The 21,061-nt window shown below is 41.8% G+C and overlaps 1 protein-coding gene and 1 long non-coding RNA gene across 2 annotated transcripts in view; both read right to left on the bottom strand.

Annotated features, from left to right (window-relative positions):
* Positions 1-1,951: 1,951 nt before the first annotated feature.
* LOC142214337 (uncharacterized) lies at positions 1,952-11,908 on the bottom strand. Its single transcript, XR_012717269.1, has 2 exons — positions 7,775-11,908; positions 1,952-7,117 (listed from the first exon to the last, which is right to left on the bottom strand). It is a non-coding gene; the product is annotated as an uncharacterized LOC142214337 (long non-coding RNA).
* A 355-nt stretch (positions 11,909-12,263) lies between these two features.
* The window catches only part of PEA15 (proliferation and apoptosis adaptor protein 15), a 71,893-nt gene continuing 63,095 nt past the window's right edge, over positions 12,264-21,061 (bottom strand). Inside the window, exons 2-4 of the mRNA XM_075283264.1 lie at positions 19,530-19,707; positions 14,660-14,815; positions 12,264-14,031 (exon numbers count right to left, since the gene is read on the bottom strand). Coding sequence (XP_075139365.1) covers positions 13,967-14,031; positions 14,660-14,815; positions 19,530-19,701 — 393 coding nt within the window. The 5' untranslated portion in view covers positions 19,702-19,707 and the 3' untranslated portion in view covers positions 12,264-13,966. The remainder of the gene's footprint in view (positions 14,032-14,659; positions 14,816-19,529; positions 19,708-21,061) is intronic.

Here is a 21,061-nt window from a genome sequence, read left to right as displayed (position 1 = left end):
CACACATTTAGATGTTACCTGTCCGGAGGAAAGCCGGGGAGACTGGAACTCTTAATTCTTCTGCCTCTCCTGCTGACACTCTGACTCTGGGTCTTGTGACTGACATCACTCGATTCTACTCGATGGGTTGATGACATCATTGAGCATTGGAATGGCTGCAGGGGAGAAGAGGAACAAGAGTTGTGGCCTCCCCCGCTGCCCTCCACAGCGGTACATTTGGAGCTGTAGATAACACTTTGAGTGCAGGGAATACACTGGTCAGCTTTATTACTCCCTGATTAACCCCTTTCATTTGGATCCCAGACCAGATATATTTCCTGTATCGGAGGTTCTCTTCACTCCCAGGCATCAACATACGGGCCAGCACCTGAACCTTGTTCCCTGGTTCTTAGTAGTAGTACCACTCCTACTGTGGAGATGACCCAGGTCTCCTCCAGTACCTCTGTAGCACCAGGTCTGGGGAGTCCAGATTTGGGCCACTGATTTACACTACTATAGGCCAAATAATGTTGCATTTTATGACTCCGCTTCGCCCCCCCCCCCCCACACACACACACACTGCTATAAGCTTCTCAAAACTGTCTAGTGAGGTGAAAAATGTATATAACCAAAATCTATAGTAAAGTAAGTGCATAGTTTGTACACCATTTTATTTTCTAGTGGCTTTTGCCACTAGACCCATGGGGCCACTTGAGAAATTGAAATGGTTCTAAAAGGCTATCCACCCACTAACGGATAGTGAGCTACAGGACCTTTGATGATGTCATCAAAGGTTCTTTATCTGACTTGCCATTCAGCATCTTCCTTTATCCTACAACCCTATACGGGCCGGTCAGAAACAGTCAGAGGGCCGGATGTGGCCCGCGGTCCATACAATGCCCAGGTCTGCACTAGACTACGTCACACAGGGTTTTTTGGAGACCGCCTCACATTCCAGTCCAAAAAAACGGCTAGCCGCGACTGGATGCCGTTGCAGTGATCCGGCATCCAGTCCTGATATTCCGCTCCGGATTAGGTCCAAATGAATGGGCCTAGTCGGGAGGGAGGTGTCACGAGGCAGATGTCTGCGGCTGAATCCGCCTGAAGAAAGGGCAGGTCACTTCTTTTTTCCATGAGCAGGAACAAACCACTCATGGAAAAAGGAGATGACCGACTCCCGTTGATTACATTTTTGCTTACCTAAGCCATTCCAGGACAAACTGTCCTGGACTGGCTTAGCGTCACTGTCTCAGCAGCCTGGTACGGGAAGCGAGCGGTGGATTGGGGAGGCCCTGTGGACGCAGCGCTGCTCCAGCAGCCTCCCCTCACGCTCAGGCAGAGAGCAGGTCCTCTCCCTGCCTGCTAACGCCGCTCCGCCACGCCCCCCTTCACTCCGCCCCACCCCCTTCGCTCCGCCCCCTCCTCCCGGGGGGAGGGGGCGGCTTTCTGTCATCCGCCTCAGGCGGCAAAAAAGGTAGGTTCACCCCTGACCCCAATCCCCTTGTTACTGCTATGATTGACATGTACGCTGCCTGGCCCAGTCTATCATAACAGGAGAGATCGCTCTTTGGTGCATTGAGAGCAATAGTGACGCCCTTGTTGCACCAAACAGCTTATGTGCCTATCTTGGCAATGATCAGGAAGCAGGAGAATCCTGTCTATCTGACTCTGCCTATAGTTCTACAGGGACTGTGCTAGTGCTACTCCCTTTAAGCTCCGCCACTGGTGAATATAGACAAAATTTTTAAATTTTTTTTATTACGACTAAAGAAATGGCCAAGACACAAATTACAATTCAATACAATAAACTTTATTAGCACAATTATTGTCGTCACTTTTTTTTTTTTCTTACAGTTTCGATAGAATGCTAAAGCCAAGCTCGGGATTTATTCACTTTCGATTCTTTCTAACAATATGCATTTTCTTTTTTTTTTTATGTGATTTTTTTTTTTTTTTTTTTTTTTAATTCAGATTTTATTTTTTATAACAAAGTTTAGCAAACGAGGGACTTTTGATGGAAGGTGTTCCAAGTGGTCAGTGCAATATGCTGTTACAAGTTCTAGATTCACATTTTTGTTTTTTTGTTTTCTTTAATGGTCCCCCCCCCCTCCCTTTTTCAAAATATTTTTTGTCTTCGCTGTCATGGTGGAAGGACAATGACTCCATATTAGAATTGCAGGGAATTTTTTTTTTCTGTTTCTGACCCCATGATTGGTGGCGATTTTTTTTTTTTTCTAACTTAAAGGGATTCTACCATTAAAAATCAATTTTTTCTCGTTAAGACGTTAGAATAGCCTTAAGAAAGGCTATTCATCTCCTACCTTTAGAAATTGTCTCCGGCCCGCCGTTCGGTAGAAATACCGTTTTTTTACCGGTATGCAAATGAGTTCTCTCGCAGCACTGGGGGTGGGTCCCAGCACTCAAACAGCACTGGGGGCGTCCCCGATGCTGCCAGAGAACTCTCTCCAGCGACGCCTCCATCTTCAACAGCAACCGCCTCTTCTGTCGTCTTCTTCCGGCTGGGTTCATACTCCGACGCCTGTGCAGTCGGCTCTGCCATCGAGACGCAAGCAGAGCCGAGTGCGCATGCTGGCCGGTGGCCATTTTTTGGATGCCGTTCTTGTGCACATGCGCAGTACGCTCTTGTAGTTCTATGGAGTACATGCACGTGTAACCCCAGCCGGAAGAAAACGTAAGGTAAGAGACGAATAGCCTTTCTGAAGGCTATTCCGTCTTAAGAAGAAAAAAATGATTTTTAATGGTAGACTCCCTTTAAAGTTAAAATTTTTTAAAACATTTTCAAAAATTTTAATACCAGGTTTCTTTTTGGCACATCCCCTTAGATTAAATATATTTTTCTGAATTTTTTTTTCGATACAGTCGAACAACTATGGAGCCATTGGTATCCTCTTCACCATGACGGCCGCCTAAAAAATATATATTTTAAATAGATTTTTTTTTTGTCCGTATTTATAAAATAGATATTTTTTTAATGTTCTTATCCACAAGAATAATAGATCATGGTTCGATATCGGAATATAGGAAACCAAAACTGAATTCTTTCATCTCAAGTCCTGTAGCTTTGCAATAAATTAACACTAAACAGCGAGAGGAACACTTAGTATATTTAATATACATATATTTATAATATATATGTACACACAGTTAACACGGTCTGAGCGTCGGATGCTGGGAAAGAGCAAACCAGAAAACCCATTGGACAACATTAAGACAAAAAAAAAAAAAAAATTCGAAACACAACAACGGGAAGAATTAGTTAAAATCTTGGTTGTGACTATCGTTTTACGTTAAGGTCATTGTTACGGTTTTATTTTTTTTCCTTCGTCTAATATGGCTTTTTCCATAGGCAGCGACCATATCATGAATGGATATAGAATGTAAATGGCTGTTAAATTTTTTTTATATTTTTTTATTTTTTACATTTTTTTTTAGGTAATCAAGGACACTTGTACGATATAGATATATATATATAAAATATATATGTATGCTTTCTTCCTATCCGTTTCACACAGTCTTTAAGCTGATTGTACGTTCAGATGTGTGCCTTATATGCCGAAGACCTCCTCTCCCACGAGTTTTTTTTTCATGAATGGTTTGGGGTTTGTAGCCTTTTGTTTTTACAGTTTTGAGCCTTTTTTTTTTTTTACTTTGTGTGTGTTTTAATTCCAATATTTATTTGGTCGGAATGGGCCGTGCCGCCATCTTGTATCCATCCTGTGGACAATGATTGGGAGTGACCAGTTTTCCGAATGGCCGTTTTACCCATCGGTGGCTGGTTTAAAGGGTCTTAAGTCGAAGACAAGTAGAGCTGGGCCACTTGTGTCCATAAGTGACTACTTACTTTCTTTCGGCAGGATTTTTAGGTGATGAACCTAAGGGGAACAGGCTGGTTCTGACTCAGGGTTTTGTTATTGGAACTACCACCTCTCAGGTTGCTCAGCTTCCCACTTTGCACTATGGTAGTTGGTTATACTATTAGGGTAAGTTCACATGGGGTTCTTGGTCCAGAACCTTGGTCCGGAGACCAAAATACGGGTAGCTGCGACTGGATGCCATTGTAGTGCACCAGCATCCAGTCGCGCACTCTGCTCCGCATTAGGCCCAAATGAATGGGCCTAGTCGGGAGGGAGTGTCTTCAGGCGGATTCGATGAGCATGTCGCTTCTTTCAATGGGAGCCGTCATTTTGGTCAGGATTTTGAGGCCGTATCCCAGTGTGAACTTACCCTTATAATCTACTCTGCCAGTCCGCAAAGCACAAGTAGAAGTGAACATGGGAGAGGGAAAAGGCAGAGTAAATAGGGTGTGGGTGCTTGTTCCAATGACCCAGGGTCGAAACCACACCAAAACCCCTGGTTTCCTTGCCTAAAATCCATGGAGGAAATAAGTATATACAGACCCTCCCCTTAAGATCCCCTTTAAATGCTGCTTGTTTTAAGCATGACAGGTAGATTAAGATTGGGAACTTTACTAGTAAGGGTTATCTCTATAAGGTCGGTTCACCTGGGCATATTCAGTCCGGATTATGACTATATTTAATGGACTGAGCCCTGAGCTGAGACCTGGACTCCAAGTATTATAGTCATATATGATTTTAGTAGTCCCTCCCTGTCTGTTGTCCCCAATGTATCGGACAGTAGTGATGAGGATAGGCTTCATTCACGTGAATAGTTCTGCAAAGCGCCCATGTGACCGATGAAAGTGACATCACTGGAACCGTAGCTGATTGATGGGAGTGGCAAGTGTTGCTCCTCACAATCTGATATTGATGACTTTATTTCTGTTCGAGGGAGGAGTATTTGCTCTGTATAGGAACTTTCTGTAATTCAAGCCTGCACATAATTCATGGCCTTACACATTAGACCAAAGTAGGGTGATGGTTAGGGTTGAGGGATCGGAAAAGATCAGATTCCGATCGTCGATCGAGTAAATTTCATGATCGTGATCGGTATTTCGATCCCGATCTTTTCCAGCGGGATCGAGGTCGGAGGTTATCTCAGGATCGGCTCAACCCTATTTATGTATATATCATTAATAGGGTTGAGCGATCGGGATCGGGAAAGATCGGATCCCGATCGGTGATCGAGCAAATTTCACGATCGGGATCGGCTGGAAAATGATCCTGAAATTTCAAGATCGTCTCAACCCTAGTGATGGTTCAACATCCATTGAACATATGGTCATCCGGGGGAACAATTCTCACATTGATGTGGACATACACCTTCACGCCTATTTCTGCTATTGCATTTGTTCACACAGGTCATGTTCAGTGACATTGGGTAAAGGCTGAACGATCCTTCGCTTGTGTGACTAACAAGAATTAGATAAAACATGGCCGACTTTTTCCAAACAATGGCAATCTGTCATCAGCTGGTTGAGTGATTGTTGTAAAATTTCACCCAACAATCAAACCTTTTCAGTTAAAATCATCCACCATGGTCAACTTTGGGCTGATGTGTATGGTCACCTTTAAGGACTGTTGTTCAGCTTTCATTTATGATTCCAATGACCTCTATTATTCGTATACACATAAGCACACGACCCTGACCTGCATGGAATTTATCCCGATCAGAAATCCCCTTAATTAAACTGTGATTATACGGTGCTTAAGGGCATAGTATAAAATGATTTTATGACCTTGAATTGTCAACCGATCTCATTGAGAAAGCCTATTCTATACTTGCTTAAGACTTTGCAAAGTCATCGGATACCACATGATGAAATACAGATTATTGGTGCTAATGTGTTAAAGCTTTTCTTTTTTTTGTCCCTTAAAGGAAAAACATTTTAATACCCTACAGTCTGTTTCTTTCCAGGTCATTTTGTTATGTTGCGTTTTCCATAAAACTTGAAATTAATATCCCGGACGAGCCCCCAAGATTTTATAGTCATATGATGTTTAGTAGAAATGGATAATGAAATGTAAAGTTGCTCTTATTTTGCGGGCTTTACTTCATATAAGGTTTTTTGGCAGCAAGAGAAGCTAAGCTATGCAGTCATACCACTTTTCAAACGGAAAAAAAACAGTCTGCAGTCCATCGGTTTGGAAGGCACAGTAATAAGTGATGGGTAGGCAAATTTTACAAAAATATATATTTGTTTATGGCAATTTTGGCTTTTTGATTTTACAGCGTGTTGTCCTTGTGTGCGATGGGTTATGATGATAACATTGTACAATTATTCAATACATAATTTATATTTTTTATTGGGCCGAACAATTGAATGTCTTGAATCTGATGAAGATTAATTGGTTATACAGACGTGTTCTTCCTTACTTTTTCTCTTAGATCAAGATTTATCAAAAAGAGTGACGCAAATGACCCCAAAAAATGTTTATACTAGGCCTTACTCACACAACGATATGTAACATCTGTAAAAAACGGCCCTGACGGTCCACTGAAGTGCTTATTTGCGTGACAGTGGATAAAGGCTCTGTGACAGCTACTGTATTTTTCGGGTGGCCATTACACAGCTGCTTCAAGACTCATGAATGTCTACGGATCTATTCACATGGCTCTATCATCTCAGATGTAAAAAACGGTCTGTCAAAAAGATGGAAACGTGAATAGACCCATACACCTTCATTGTTCTAAAATTGGAAGAGTGACAGCCATTTAACAAAAACAGCCGTCGCATGGCCATTTTTTTTGTGAACACTGCCTTAGAGCTTTATGCTGCGTCTACTTACAAAAAGAAATAAGAAGATTGAATTTGTATTGTGAGGAAATGGAATTCTTAACGACATTTGCAGAAAGGTAAAAGTGGACACATCTGGCCGAAAGAGTCAAAATTGAAAAGATTTTTTTTTTTTTTTTGATGGAACAATTGTCACCACAGCACTCAACAATCCACATTATAAATGTCAAGCCATCGTAATAAAATGGGGAAAACTTTACGTAGACTGAGTAACACTTGGGCGAGTCATGTATTTGTTTGGCTTATATCAAAGGTATTTTTTTTTTCGATATACAGAACAAAAATTAAGGAAAAAATTTTGTAGAATTTTCTGCAGTGACATTAGCAAGCCTCAAATACAAAAAAGTCTGAGGTTCCTATAAGACTCTCAAAAGGACAATTCCCATTGAGGGAAATGGTCTAATTACACCAAGGTTTCTTGATCTAGGTACCGTATATACTCGAGTATAAGCCGACCCGAATATAAGCCGAGACCCCTAATTTTACCACAATAACTGGGAAAACTTATTGAGTCGAGTATAAGCCGAGGGGGGGGGGAATCCACCATTGCAGATAAAAAGTCTGGTCCAGTATATTACAGCTTAGTAACTCCAGGGGGATCATAGTAATAGCAGTTAACCCCATCATGTCCCTCACATTAACCCCCTGTGTGCCTCACATAAGAGTTACTGATATGTGTCCCTGTGTGTGTCACTTTCCTGTAGCTTCCTCTCCTCCATACAACAGACATCTTCCATAAGACACAATGAATCCTGGCCACTCATCTGCAGGGTAGATGCTAAATCCTAGTGTGGACCTCTGATGACGTCATGACCATGTGATCGGACTGACTCTGGTGTGGGCGGAGCTACTAGGATTTAGATTCAACCTTATCTGCAGATGTTACATACCAGTGGCTACAGGACCTTTGATGACAACACAGTCACGTGACCTCATGACAAGCCAATCACAGTAGCACTAAAGGACCTCCCCTTTCCAGGTCCTTTCAGTTTTCTGTACTCCGTGGACCCTGACTCGTGTATAAGCCGAGGAGAGCATGAAAAATGTGCTGAAAAAATTGGCTTACGCTCGAGTATATACGGTAGTTTGTCGGGGGGGGGGGAAAAATTTCACTTTGTTCATGTGGGTAGAGTAAACCTCTCTGGGGTGACATCAAAAATTTCAGCAACAAACACAGCAAAAAACAACATACGCTCCCTCCCAGCAGTGATAACACAAAGTTCTTCTCGCCCTTGGCAAAATTGAGTGATAACAGAAAACAATAGGAGCGGGTGATTGGCTTCGGAGTGAACAATAAAAAAATATATTTCTTTCTGTTTCCCCGCGTTTGGCCGTGTGCGTCTGTCGGCGCAGCAGTCGGTGGAGCTGCTATCATTATAATCAGTGATACTTGTGTGGTTAAGAGCTTCCCATTGATTCGGGGAAGGGTGGGGAGGTCCCAATACACTGTGCTTACTGATCTCATCTGAGGCTGTATGAATCCTGCATTGAAGGGAATAACACCGAGGCATGTTACCAATGCTGCCAAAATGGAGAAGATTGCCTAATTTCAAAAATTTCTTAAAGGGGTGGCCCAGATCTTTTTGCCCACCCAATCTACATTACAATTAATTTCTAATTAATTGGACACATGCATGATACTTGCTTGGCTTCAGGTGATTACCCCGACAATTGTCCCACTGATATCGGATGGGGAAAAAGGGGTTGGACATCCCCTTTAAAAATGTCACATAAAACATGGGCAGCAGAAGCCAACAATACAGTCATTAGTTGGAATATTTTTGAATGTTTTGGTAGGTGGCGAATATTAAGAACGACTTTGTAGTGTAAGACAATTCTGAGCAAACCTGGATGATGGAGGTATTTGATGGTCCAAGGCCACCTTCGATTAACTAAGGCAATATTTACACGACCGTGTTGGTTTCTTAGTCATAAAAAACAGACAAATTAGTCCATTTTTAGGCTATGGTGAGTGTTGCGCGACCAATGAACGCTGGGTCACCTTGTGACTCTTTCACTCGTGTTCGTGGATGGACAGTGTGACCCTGAGAATACCATGGCTTCTAGTTTCAAAAAGATCGGACATTGCTCAATTTTTTGCTTGGGGTCACTTACATGGTCCAAGGAATGGACACGGTCGTGTGAAGAAGGCCTGCAGCTTTCCAAATCGGCCATGGACAACGCTACCATTTATAGGCTGTTGTGTCCTACACCACCACTAAAACTATGCATATTTTTCAATTACTTTGAAATCTTTGAAATTTGATTTTTTGGGGTTTTTTGAGAGTTATGTTATAAACCTTCAAGCAATTCGATGACATTTTAAGTAATTCATCGTTCTTACTAATTCATTGTTCTTACTGATGCCCTGCGGTCCCTCGAGGCTCGGGTTGGGTGTTATTTTCCTTCCACTCCTTCACTACGTTCCATTTGCTAATTCACTTTTCTTTCATTTCTAACATTTCCTTGACATTTTCACTTTCTCTTGGAAATATCATCGGATCTCGTCTGTCATTGTCAACTGTCTCGTTCTATGTGTTTTTGGTATGGCCGTTTAACCCCTTCTAGGTCTCCTTATTAAGATACGTTTCTTGTAAGATCACACTGGATCAGTTACGTTTTCGCTTGTCCTGGCCTGTTACGGCTTCTCCTCCCTCTCATAGACCATAACCATCCAGAATCCTTCAGTAGGAAGCAGGAATGTGACTTCTCCCCCCTTCTCAACTTTTGGGAAATCTCCCTGATCTGTTTTCCATCTGTTCGATACAAATAGCAGTAATAGGTCTGCCTTCCCGAAAATCGCGGAACAATAGTTTCGCCTTAAGACTTTCTGCAGTAGGATATTGCTCAGACTTACTAGGAACCTGTAGTACTACAACAGCTACACAGTGTTTATTCTACTGGTAGACTGCCCCCCTAGTGGTCGAGAGTTGTCAAGACATGATGGTGGTTGTCGTTCCGTTAGTGTTTCTTGGCCACAGCTCGTGTTTTTATACACTACAGCATACTTGCCAAGATCTAGTTCATGGTGTCCAGGAGAACACCACACAGCGCTCTGAGAAAATTTGGATGTAGTCGGATCCCTTCTCGACATTGCCACGCCCTTTTATATATAGCCATGCCCCCTTTTCTTGAGACGTGGGCATAAAATTTACTGGCCACCCCCCATTTTTGGACACAAAGTGTCCAAGTTACATATAAATGACTGCTAGCGCGGAAGATTTCCCTGCCGTTCTGGGAGTCAGGGAGGTCACCCCGTTTTTCGGAAGAGTTGGCAACTGTGCACTACAGTAACTGTGTGCTCAGATTCATAGTCATGTCACAAAAAGTGTCATAAAAAGGGTCAGATCAAACCTCCAAAGAGGTTGGTCTTCATTGTGGTCATATGGAAACTTTTTCAGAGCATTTTGCACAATGGGTGTCCCGGAGGTCAACTTCAAAAAGTTGGCAAGTATAGTTTTCTGACATGGAGCCATTGATAAATTTCATTGCTCCCCATTGTTTTTGGGGAAATCTCAAAAGGTCCAGAAACTGTAGTCATTGTCAACCATGCTATGGTGGGACTTAAACTTCTAGGGTACCCTGGTAGTTGCAGATCATCAAGGTGTAACATATGAACAATGGCTGGAGGGCTACAGGTTGCCAAACAAATGTTGGAACAGTTGAAAATTGTACTGGAGATCCATTACTATAAAAGATCTGTCACTGCAACCAGATTGTAATCTCTATATATGATTTACTTTGGACTAAGATGAAGAACCCCTTTAAATTTCTCTACTGAATTCCTGATGGCCGCTGCATCAGGCTGAAGCAGAAAAAGTTGCTTGATGTGTTTGTATTATGATGCAACATAAGGAGCAGAAGAACCAGGCCGGTATACGGGTGCTTCATGCCTTCCGGCATATTCCACATTCCTGGCTATGTCAGGGGCACTGAACGCATTTTTCTCTGCGTTCAGTCCATTCTCTAGGAAACTGAGACTTGTTGTTTCATAAAAAAGATACAAAAACTACAAAATCCAGTATGCCAAAAACATGGAGCCAAGAATCACATCCGGTCACAGCGTTACGCTAGTTATTTGTGGGCATGCTCGTCGGATGGCTGGTGACCGCGAGCCACTAATTGGGGGTTTGTCCGGAACTAAAAAATTTCCATCGACCGGAAAATTTGAGTAGGGGTTGTAACCAGTTGAGACAAACTATCTCTGGCGCATTGAAGGGGTTAACTTCTGTAAGGAAAAGTCAGACCTAGTTATTTTGTGTAGGGGTCCAGGGCACACCCATTTGGCATGGCTCCGGGGAGTTGGCGCAGTGCAGCTGTGTCTCCCACTCCGATTTCAATCCCCATTATGTGTTATTGTTCGGCCAGCTGCAGCTACCTCTGTCTGGCTGGATATTATTACCGCGTTCTCTGTCTTGTTTGTATTAAATGCGGAAATCAGATTTTCGAGCCGTTTCCACGTCCGCCAAGAATTTTTTTTTTCTTTAAATTTTATTATTTATTTTTTTTATTCAAGAAACTCTGTGCTGCGAACACGTGCACCGCTCACTTCTGTCATTTCCTTCCTTCTGTCTTGTAGCTTCGTATCTCTGGACATTTTAACCCCTATCGCACCAGCTCCAGTCTGACGGCCAAGGATTTCAGATGGGAAAAATATTTGGAGAATTTTGAAAAATATTTCAGAACCAGAATGATCTCGGAAAAAAAATAAATTCTAAAAACTAATTTATTTTGGCCGAGTCTAATTAGCTTACTTTTTTTTTTTTATTCAAAAATTTTGTATTTTTTTTATAATGCAAAATAATATAATTTTTTAAAATTAATTATATATTTTTTTCTCAAAATCCAATTGTCAGAGACCCTCGGAGACTTCAGGCCGTATTCGCATGACTGTGAAAAACACACAGTGAATGGGTGTAATCACATGACCCTATTTTTGATGGCCATGACATGGACATGCTCTATCTTTGAAGACAAAAAAGGAGAAACACCGAGCGCCAATAATAGTGTAGTAAGTTCGCACGTGAAAAGTGAAAAAGACCAAATAAATGGCCTCTTACCTTCACACGTTAAGGTGTCACAGTAACAGAATCAACCAAAAGATAGGAACGTAATAGCAGCAACTGACTCCCCTCTTGTGGACCAAGGTACACAGCAATAATAGAAATAGAGCGTCCCTCAGGGTCTTGACCCAAAAAGGCGTGGAGGTATGGGGATAAGTGCGCACAAAACCAGTAGTCGGCTCAAAGATCTTCCAAAACTTTAATTATAACAAGCAGGCACAACGCGTTTCGGGCTGGTCGCCCTTCATCAGGTACATAAACAACTTGACTGGCAGCCTTCAGGGATTAAGTTCACTCGCTCGGAACTTAATCCCTGAAGGCTGCCAGTCAAGTTGTTTATGTACCTGATGAAGGGCGACCAGCCCGAAACGCGTTGTGCCTGCTTGTTATAATTAAAGTTTTGGAAGATCTTTGAGCCGACTACTGGTTTTGTGCGCACTTATCCCCATACCTCCACGCCTTTTTGGGTCAAGACCCTGAGGGACGCTCTATTTCTATTAATGCTCTATCTTTGTCCAATTTGATGGATACAAAAACAGACATGTGAATACACGCAATGACTTTCATGGGTTTCGTATCGTCCGTTTGATGGCCTTTTTTCACAGTCATGTGAATAGGGCCAAAAACAGACCAACATGCCCATTTTTCATAGACGTTAGGTCCATCAAAAATGGAGCAGTCTCCATAGTCTATCAGCGCAGACCTGGGGATAGAAAGCTTCAGGACCATTGTCTACATGACTCCAGTATTTTCCCCAATCCTTTCATGGGTCATTGAAAATTCAGCTAACTCTGAGCTCATACATCCATAAATAACCTCATACATCCATAAAGTTATAAGGTTTGTATAAGAATAGAAAAAACATGGCTGACTTTTGGTGACGTCCAATGGTTTTTTGTAATATTTTGCTTGAATGAAGCTCAACTGCAATACCAGGTTCAAACTCTAGTCAAGAGTGGCGCTGTTTCGAGTGGACGTCATCCAACTTTTTCAATTTTCATGCTATCCATCATCCTAATCGTGTCTCTCCAGGCCTATACTTCTTTATGGCACTCACTACCTACAGTTCACGTCTTCCCTTCTCTAGTCTATTGCCTTCTATTATGTAGATATCACTTTTGCTTTCATTTTCACGTTTTCTTATTCCTCGAAGCCTCAAACATCCTTATCCGATGACTTAACATTCATGTTTTCTATCCTATCCTATTTTTTCAGTAATTGACAAATGCTTAGGCAATGGGTGTAGTCGTTGACCGGTTTCTATTGATGCAATTTTTGGTGGTAAAATGGAGGGGGTCACATATTTTTAGATGTATTGTTGGCTTCTCCATGCCTTATGACAGTGTCTATGAGATTATAATCTGTTTCACTAGAATTGTTGATTTCCCAGCACTGGCCTCAGTGGTTTTCCCTTTGACCCTTTTACCCTCCATCTCCACTGCTGCCCCTCAAAAATAATGATATGACGTTAAAATAATGAACCCAAAGGGGGCGACGTATATTCTATACATTGGAATGTTCAGAGGAGACCAATCACCGTTTCCTAAGAAAGTGCACCTGTAACATTAGACCGCCATTTTAAGACTGGTTTCTGTAGGAAGCAGCGAAGGCCTCATAAGAAGTCACTGTGTCCTACAGGCCAAACATAAGCCTTGCCTTCAAAATGGCTGCCTTGATCGGGTACAGGACATGGATACACGATAATACATAAAGACACAGCACACCATCACACACTCCATGCTCTCCTGACCACACTACGTTCTCCGTTTCCACCACGGTCATGGCCAACCGGGTAGAAACAACAATAGGGGAAAAAATGTACAAGGGTCTCATTTCCACTTGCATAGAAATCTCCAAACCACAAAAAAATAAAATTAAAACCGTATTTAGCCACATTATCCCACGAAAAGGATATATATATATAATATATAAAATAAAAAAATGCTTCTACTTAAACACACGCTTACGAAACGCATCGTAGGACAGACTGCAGGTCACGGAGCACACACAACGGGATTAGGACTCTTGTTAGTGGTCATCGGTGGGTGCGGATTTTCCTTTCGCTCCCCGTCCCCCTCCCCTCCCCAATCTCTACTCCCTGTGGTGGGTTAACTCAGGGTGAGACCAGGGAGGTGTAAGGTAAACAAGAGGGATAGAACAACGGAGACCAAATAGGATTGAGTCTTCTCTCTTCCTTCTCTTGTATTCTTCAGGCTTTCTTTGGTGGTGGGGCCAATTTGATGATTTCTTCTTCTGAAGGCTGCCTTATAATATCTGAAAGAAAAAAAAATTCTTGAGTAAAAGTAGTAAACTTTATGACATATGTGGGCAGATGTACCACAATCTTACGAGACCCCTTCTTTCTTGGACTAGACTTGGATGGCTGTGGACACCATCCTTCGATCATAAAGAGTGGCAGTCGGTAAGACTGTAAGAATGTGGCCACCCACAATCGACTGACTCTTTTTCATGGTCCAAACCTCAAACCAATGGTCATGTTTGGAAATAAATGGCAAACATGAGGAACTGAGACCATCGGGTAACTTTTCTTTAGACTTTTATAACATTGGGAGACGTTTGTATGGTTTGGCACATGTATTATAGCTTTGGCCATATCACATATAGACCTAATCTTAGCCATGCTCCACCAAGATGAAGATGCCAGGATCAACTATACCTCTGGATGCGGATCAACTATACCTCTGGACCCTCATAAAAACCAGAAACAAGGGTTTTCACCTCTCAAGATCTTAAAACTTATAGTTCTAGTTTTTCTTTCATTGGACCCAAGGTCAATGTGTCATCTCAATCAAAGCAAAAAGTTCTATCTCTTGTATCTTATTTTTGATCCTCCATATGAAGTCCAACCTATGGTGAAGTATCAGACTTTATGATAACCTACCTTTGTATTTCTTAGCACTAGGGATCCGAGTAAGTTTTGTGTCGAGTTCTTCTTCTGCTGAAATTTTCAAAACTTTGGTCCTGTAGTCAATGACCATGGTGAGAAGGTCGGGGCGTCGAGAGATCTCAAATATGTGTTCTATGTATGAGAGGTTATCTGGAAAATGTAAAAAAAAAAATATATATCAGAACACAAACTGGTTGTCAGGGTATGTGGCAAGTTGTAGTTTTGCAACCGTTCGAGAAATACATACTGGGCACAACTGTCTTTGGCTGGGTCCACATCTGCGTAATTTCAGTCTATTGTTCTGTTCCATAGTTGGAATAGAGGAACAGACTAAACAATAAAATGCATCTGTTTCATGAGACTCAACAACAATGAGCAGCTACAACGAGGGTCAACAAGGCTTCCCGAGGAACCCAATTGACTAAGTTGGGGGTTTTCGTTGAATATCTGTTGTTTTTACGTTGCGATTTTGCTGGACCAAAAAGTTGTTGTTGGATTTTTTTCATCATGATTCCATGGACGATGAAAAAAAAAATAATTATACAGTATTTGTATATATTTTGTATAATACATGACCGTCGCTTCAAGCTGTAGCCTTGATTGCGGAAATAAAACTTCTCCTCGTGTTTCCAGAGAAGCTTAATTGTCATGTCGGGTTTGCAGATGAGAGCCTGATGCCGGGTGACATAAGGTACAATGCCTCAGTTGTTTGGATTTAGAATGGTTCAGGCTTTCACGGATTGTTCTGCTGTATAACAAAGGCCTAGTCCTTGCATTTACTTCTGGTGAATAGATGACCCTGTCCCGGCACATCATCCCCCCCCCCTCTACCACCCCCGGCTACATCGAACAAATGTTCTTCCTTGTGAATGTCTTTAGGTAGGTTTTCATGTTTCTCGTGCTCAGGCAAACCCTCAGTCGGATCTTCTGTCCTTGTGATATATTATTGATATGGCTCATTCGCGGGGTCCCAACAACTTGACAGACTTGTAGCAACGTGGCCTGGAGAACTGGAGCCCTCAAATGGTCTGTCGTGAATAATGCATACCGTTCATGCCTCGGCTTCGTGCGTAGGAATTTTTGAGTGGCTGGAAAGATGAGAGTCACTAAACTGTGTGGACACTTTCTATACTATGGATTTAGCAGAGCTGAGCCTGTCATTCCACATCTTTCGGCTTGTTATTCAGTCTTTGCTAATCTCATAAGGGTTACGTGAGACTTCTTCCTATTAGATGGTGGGATCAACAGTTACGAGAACCTGACTATCCGAGCTGAACTCCTGCCAAACTGGTCCATGGGATACTTGTTAAATTGGCCATACTGATGAGATGAAGGGCAGATTTCTGTGGACCAGTTGACCATCTAATGTGTATGAAGGTGTCCTGACTCTTCACCACTGGCAGATGTTTGGGGTAAAGGGGTCGGTTGTATTGAATTTCAAGGTACCAAATCCTTTTGTTCTCAGGGTGATAAGACGTTGCCAGAGGTTCCCGACAGTGCTTACTCCCCACTGAGCTCACAGCCATACTTGGCTGTGTTAAGCCTATGTGGTGTTGAGACAAGAAGCTTGTTTGGCTGGGCGCCATCTAAAATGTATGTTCCAGGCTTATCAACGGATGACCTATTTTTTAGGATAGGTCATTATTTGAAGATCAGCAGGGGTCGGACTTCAGATATTCCATGAATACCGCTTCAACTTTATAGGTGATGTGACGTTGCATGAACATATGACCTGTTCGTACTCAAGTGAATGGGACCGAGACGCAAGTCTGAATCCCGCCGTTCTTCAATCAATGACCTATCTTAAAGAAAGGCCATCGATTCATAAACCTAGAAAACGCCTTTAAATCTTGCATAAAGAGTTCTGTATTACGAACCTAACATCTCCACCACCCCATGGTTCTTCTAACCAAACTTAGATGACTTTAGATTCCCTATGTTGATTTACATTTGATCCCGTAGAACTAAGAGATATGGGTACACTACTTCCTCCCGAGATGGGTTTGACCCAAATTGCTCAGTTTTTCATGACACTGAACTGTTGGGGATTCGTCTAGGGTGAAGTTGGGAGGGCCAGCGCAATGTGCATTGCGGCTAATTATTATACTCCGGGGTCTCTTTGGCATAAATGGTTTTTAATTCTTTCTCTACCAATGATACTCTGGGGTCTGAAGAGACTCCACAATATAATAACGTCACTATCCGAACTTGTTCGATCTGAAACAATCCAGGGATCCGAGCCACCCGAACCCAAAATGAAACAAACCATGGGAGGGCCATCCATCTTTAATGGTGGTGTTATTTGAGACGAACCTCTCACAAGCGTTGATGGGTCTGGCATGTCCACTTCACGTGACGACCCACAGGACTGGTTCATTGAGTCTCCATCCATGAGTCTTGATGGCTTCACGATACTGCTCTCCCTTCGTCTGTGCTCACAGATCAGAAAACACAGATTGCTCGGAGTTACAGGGACCAAGCGCCACGTTGCCAAGGAACCAGGTTGGCAATGAGATGCCGAAGCTCAGGAAAGGTCACCCAGCTCCAGCGCTTCAATGTAGAGAGAAATGTCACTTTAATTATTGTGTGAAAATAACAATCTCCTGTGCAAACAAGACTGGAGATAAGGAGGGGAGGGGCGCCGCTCTTCACTATCACACCGATTATAACAAAAATTGGGCTGATGATCGTAGACTCGTAGATGAGTAGACATACGGAGCCCCCATTTCCATAATCCACCAGAGCCCCTTCTTTCTCAAGCTCAGTTAGAGATACATAACACGAGGGTTGGAGTTTGGTCATTGGGGAATTTCATGCCTATAGTATATCGTAGCATATAGCTCTAGTCCGGTGGTTCTTAACCAGGGTTCGATCGAACCCTAGGCCATATGCACGGTTCATTTTGTGTACCACTAAAAAACATATACCTATGTCTTGAATTTGGAAAAAAATCATATTTGATTTATCATTAAAGAAGGGTTCGGTGAATGTGCCTATGAAACTGGTGGGTTCGGTACCTCAAACAAGGTTAAGAATCACTGGTCTAGTCTTTGGACAGCCATGGAGTGCATGGAGAGATAGTGGTCAAGTGGGTGTTGGGTTGGGATTTAAAGAGGACCTGTCACCAGGTCTAAAAAGCCCATTGATATACATCATCTAATTGGCCATGTCACCCTAAGCATTTTGATGTTTCCGTTCAGCTATTCCAAAGATATAAGCCCTGCTATTATTGATGCAAATTAGGGTTTACTAGCCAAGTGGATGGTAACAATGTAGTTTCTCCGGGGCCGGGGTCTCTGTGTGTTGTTTATCATGCAGTGGTACCACCCACACTGAAAGAGCTTATATCTTTAGAATAGCTGAACGGATTTGGAAAAACAAAACACCAAATTGCTCATGGTGGCAGGTGGCCGCGCCTATTATTGGGGTATGTCATCTTGGAATAGGTTGATGTCACATAACTGGTTGCATAGCTAGAAACATCACTCAGTAGGTAATGATCCAGACTACGGGTTACTCTGTCTTGGTGTAGACCAGGGGTAGGGAACATACGGCTCTCCAGCTGTTGTAAAACTACAACTCCCAGCATGCACACTTGCTCTGCTGTTCTTGGAACTCCCATGGAAGTGAATGGAGCATGTTGGGAGTTTGACAGCAGCTGGAGAGCCGAAGGTTCCCTACCCCTGGTGTAGACCTTGAATTGGAAACCAATTGCAGTCTGTCCATTGGGTCGATCTAGAATCAGAGCTGGATTTTCTCTGGCACCAGTTAGTGTTAATTTTGTCATTAAAATCTTTACATAGGGAGGTGCGGTCCATTGATAGACCCCTCCCCGCCATACTGTGGCCGATACGGATACCTAAGCACTGATCTATCAAAGTAATTTATTGGGCTGTATGATTGGACAGTAAAACATGTATTCAAATACAGCGCCACACATGCCCGCTGGTTGTGTATAGTATTGCAACGTGCACCCATTGACTTCTATTGAACAGCACTGCAATACCAAATACAACCTGTGAACAAGTGGGGCACTGTTACAGCTACGTTTTTCAAGCAGTGGACCCCTTTAACACAATCATTTTTTAAAAGTTTGTAAAATTTGTCCTTCTGGGGCTCGGGGGAGGGGGGCAACCTATTAATGGTGATAAATAACATACAGATGACTAACATGTAGAAATTGGGCTACAGTTCAGCGCCATTCAGCATCCTTTATAATGTGCTGCTATGGACGCCGCTGTGTACAATGTTCTTGTGTTCTTCGCCCGGAGCTTTTAAATGCATCTTGGTTGAAGGGATGACAAGGGGTTAAACGTTTTCGCAGTGGCAGGGGAGCGGCATCGCTGGCGGTGGTCCCTTCGAAGGCATCAGACAAGCATTGGCATAGCAACAGAAGACTCTAACACAGGCCTGACCAGTGCTGAGCGGGGAATTGATGTAAAGGCCTCGGTATGAATCCCTCCCTCCTACTGCGCCGCAGGACACGGCCGCTCCTGTAATTATTCCATCTCTCCGACTAATGTCCCCGATATAGAGAAAATAGCAGCACACCCCGCATCCCTCTGAGGCTTGTGTCTCTGAAAAATGGCACGTTGTTGGTATTAGAGATTGTCAACGTATCATCAAACTTTGGAGTTAATGGTAGGCGTGGTTTGAGATTCGCAGTATTGCAACCAATGTGTATCTAAAAGAGTTTGAGCAAATTATAGTAAGTGGTCCGAATAGAATAACCCCAATGTGACCCAGACACCAGACCTTGACTCTGGATAGATAAAGGGACCACATGACTAACAAGGGCATTGCCCCTTACCTCTTTGGAGCATATTCGTATTCATAGTCATATTCAGCAGTACTCCGGCCTTACCTTTTGCCAATTTATCATGTTTTTCCAGGAAATTGAACCAGTCTTGGCAGGAGGTGATTTCCTCACTCTTCTCGCTGGGGATGTCCTCCTTGCAGGCTGATTTTAATTGGTCTAAGTCCTCGTTGGTAATATTTTCAGTAAGTTCCTGCAGCAAAGCGCCGTACTCCTCCATGGCAGCCTAACAACAAGATACAGACATTATACAATGGGACTATTAGGAGGCAGTATTATATGTACAGTACAGAATATACAGTAACTACTATAAAACTTCTTTCAATGTACAAAAATATAACAACTATAATACTGCTCCCTATATACAGTAATATAACTACTATAATACTGACACTATGTACTAAAACATAACTACTATAATACTACCTCCTATGTACTAGAATATAACTACTATAATACTGCCCCTATGTACAAGAATATAACTACTATAATACTACTCCTATGTACAAGAATATAACTACTATAATACTACTCCTATGTACAAGAATATACTACTATAATACTGCCCCATGTATAAGAATATAATTACTGTAATACTGCCATATATAGAAATATACATAATATTCACTACAGACCCTACCTACTACCCCTAACTACTATAAAACTTTTTTCAATGTACAAAAATATAACAACTATAATACTGCTCCCTATATACAGTAATATAACTACTATAATACTGACACTATGTACTAAAACATAACTACTATAATACTACTCCTATGTACAAGAATATAACTACTATAATACTGCCCCTATGTACTAGAATATAACTACTATAATACTGCCCCTATGTACAAGAATATAACTACTATAATACTACTCCTATGTACAAGAATATAACTACTATAATACTACCTCCTATGTACAAGAATATAACTACTATAATACTGCTCCTATGTACAAGAATATAACTACTATAATACTGCCCCCTATGTACAAGAATATAACTACTATAATACTGCTCCTATGTACAAGAATATAACTACTATAATACTACTCCTATGTACAAGAATATAACTACTATAATACTGCTCCTATGTACAAGAATATAACTACTATAATACTGCTCCTATGTACAAGAATATAAATACTATAATACTGCTCCTATGTACAAGGATATAACTACTATAATACTACTCCCATGTACAAGAATATAACTACTATAATACTGCTCCTATGTACAAGAATATAACTACTATAATACTACCTCCTATGTACAAGAATATAACTACTATAATACTACTCCTATGTACAAGAATATAACTACTATAATACTGCTCCTATGTACAAGAATATAACTACTATAATACTACCTCCTATGTACAAGAATATAACTACTATAATACTACTCCTATGTACAAGAATATAACTACTATAATACTACCTCCTATGTACAAGAATATAACTACTATAATACTACTCCTACGTATAAGAATATAACTACTATAATACTGCTCCTATGTACAAGAATATAACTACTATAATACTACCCGATATGTACAAGGATGTCACTACTATAA

This window comes from Leptodactylus fuscus, chromosome 7 (genome assembly GCF_031893055.1).
Source record: "Leptodactylus fuscus isolate aLepFus1 chromosome 7, aLepFus1.hap2, whole genome shotgun sequence".
NCBI classification, from domain to species: domain Eukaryota; kingdom Metazoa; phylum Chordata; class Amphibia; order Anura; family Leptodactylidae; genus Leptodactylus; species Leptodactylus fuscus.
Note: the sequence above shows the minus strand (reverse complement) of the source record. Positions and strands in the feature narration are given on the sequence as shown.